The sequence below is a fragment of the Etheostoma spectabile genome, chromosome 20 (assembly GCF_008692095.1).
Source record: "Etheostoma spectabile isolate EspeVRDwgs_2016 chromosome 20, UIUC_Espe_1.0, whole genome shotgun sequence".
Taxonomy (NCBI): domain Eukaryota; kingdom Metazoa; phylum Chordata; class Actinopteri; order Perciformes; family Percidae; genus Etheostoma; species Etheostoma spectabile.
Genome location: NC_045752.1, coordinates 4,043,069 through 4,044,328, shown reverse-complemented (window position 1 = coordinate 4,044,328; position 1,260 = coordinate 4,043,069). Strand labels below are relative to the sequence as shown.

Below are 1,260 nucleotides of genomic sequence, written 5' to 3'. Positions count from 1 at the left end.
CTTCATAGGGCGGGTCTTGCCCAGAACTGCAGTGGGCTCCATAATAACCATGTTCCCTTAGTTTAATGCACAAAGTACAGCTGAGGATAATGAGAATGTCATAAAGCAAAAAAAGTGCTGACAACACACCATCTTTTAACTTTTAGCTAAACATCCAATTGGTGCATGAAAATATATGATAAAATGTTTTTCTTTAAATCAGTGAGAAAAGCAACCTGTGTGAAAACAGTATTTACATTCTGCTAATTATAGGGGTTATCTTTCGTACCTCATCATTCAATTTCACGGCCATTTTATAAACTCATGTAGTTCTACTACTTTTACTGCCTTTAGATAACTGTACTGTTGGTGGCTTCTTCCTACAGAGAGATACAGTGATCTCCTTTGGTAATCAGAGCATGGCGATGTCCGATGCTCCTCTGATCACACACCGCTGCGATTATGTGTATGAGGTGGATGGAGACAACGTGCTGGAGAAACCTGTGGCATGCTACAACCTCTGCCAAGTATGAGACACTTCTACAGGCGGAGAGCAAGGGATACTGCCTTCTACAGCACATATATTCACCTTTTTGGATCAAAGGGACCATCCTCTGAGGCCAGAACTAATCCAGTGTGGATGAAATGGTGTTCTAAATGAGACCAAGCGGTTTAAATGGATTTCGCCTGTGCCAAGCCGAAAACAAAGATCTTCATTACTTGAAGTACAGTATGTCTCCATTCACTTTTTGACTGTGAGAAATTGCACAAGTTTCACATGTAACCTAAGTATTAGACCGCACTTGCAGACATGATAATGTGTTGCAATGACACGCATTAGATGGAGATTAGCGTTTATCAGTCAGCTGTGACACATAGACATTCCCGGTAGGCCCGTCCTAATGAAGTTTAATCAAGGTTTTGTGTTGCCTTAACATGACCTCAGTATTGACTATAATTCTGAGAACGTGAAAGACTTGAAATTTAAAAAAAACTGATTGACAAGGAGCACATTTATTTTGTTAAAGTGAACTTTTATGTTAGACAAGGCCTTTTTGTGGATAGATATTGATATTAAAGCAACATTAAAGCTGGGGGAGGCTCTTTATTTTTGCGTCATTTGGCTAAAAGGTCACAATAATCTTTTAGGATATTGTAATTCAAGTGGTCTGAGAGAAAACTCGACTTCCAAATCTCTTCTTGGATCTGTAGTCGGGCTTCAATAAATCTACCCATGACGGGAGACTTTGGCCAACCACAAATCATTTCAGAGAGAGAGAG

The 1,260-nt window shown here is 39.8% G+C and overlaps 1 protein-coding gene and 2 gene segments (V, D, J or C); 2 read left to right on the top strand and 1 right to left on the bottom strand.

Moving 5' to 3' along the window:
* Window positions 1-1,254, top strand: part of slc1a8b (solute carrier family 1 member 8b) — an 8,965-nt gene extending 7,711 nt beyond the window's left edge. The window contains exon 11 of the mRNA XM_032500226.1: window positions 366-1,254. Coding sequence (XP_032356117.1) covers window positions 366-512 — 147 coding nt within the window. The 3' untranslated portion in view covers window positions 513-1,254. The remainder of the gene's footprint in view (window positions 1-365) is intronic.
* The window catches only part of LOC116670018 (Ig kappa chain V-VI region XRPC 44-like), a 39,840-nt gene that overhangs the window by 10,082 nt on the left and 28,498 nt on the right, over window positions 1-1,260 (top strand).
* LOC116670019 (Ig kappa chain V-III region MOPC 63-like) overlaps window positions 1-1,260 on the bottom strand; it is a 62,121-nt gene that overhangs the window by 34,432 nt on the left and 26,429 nt on the right.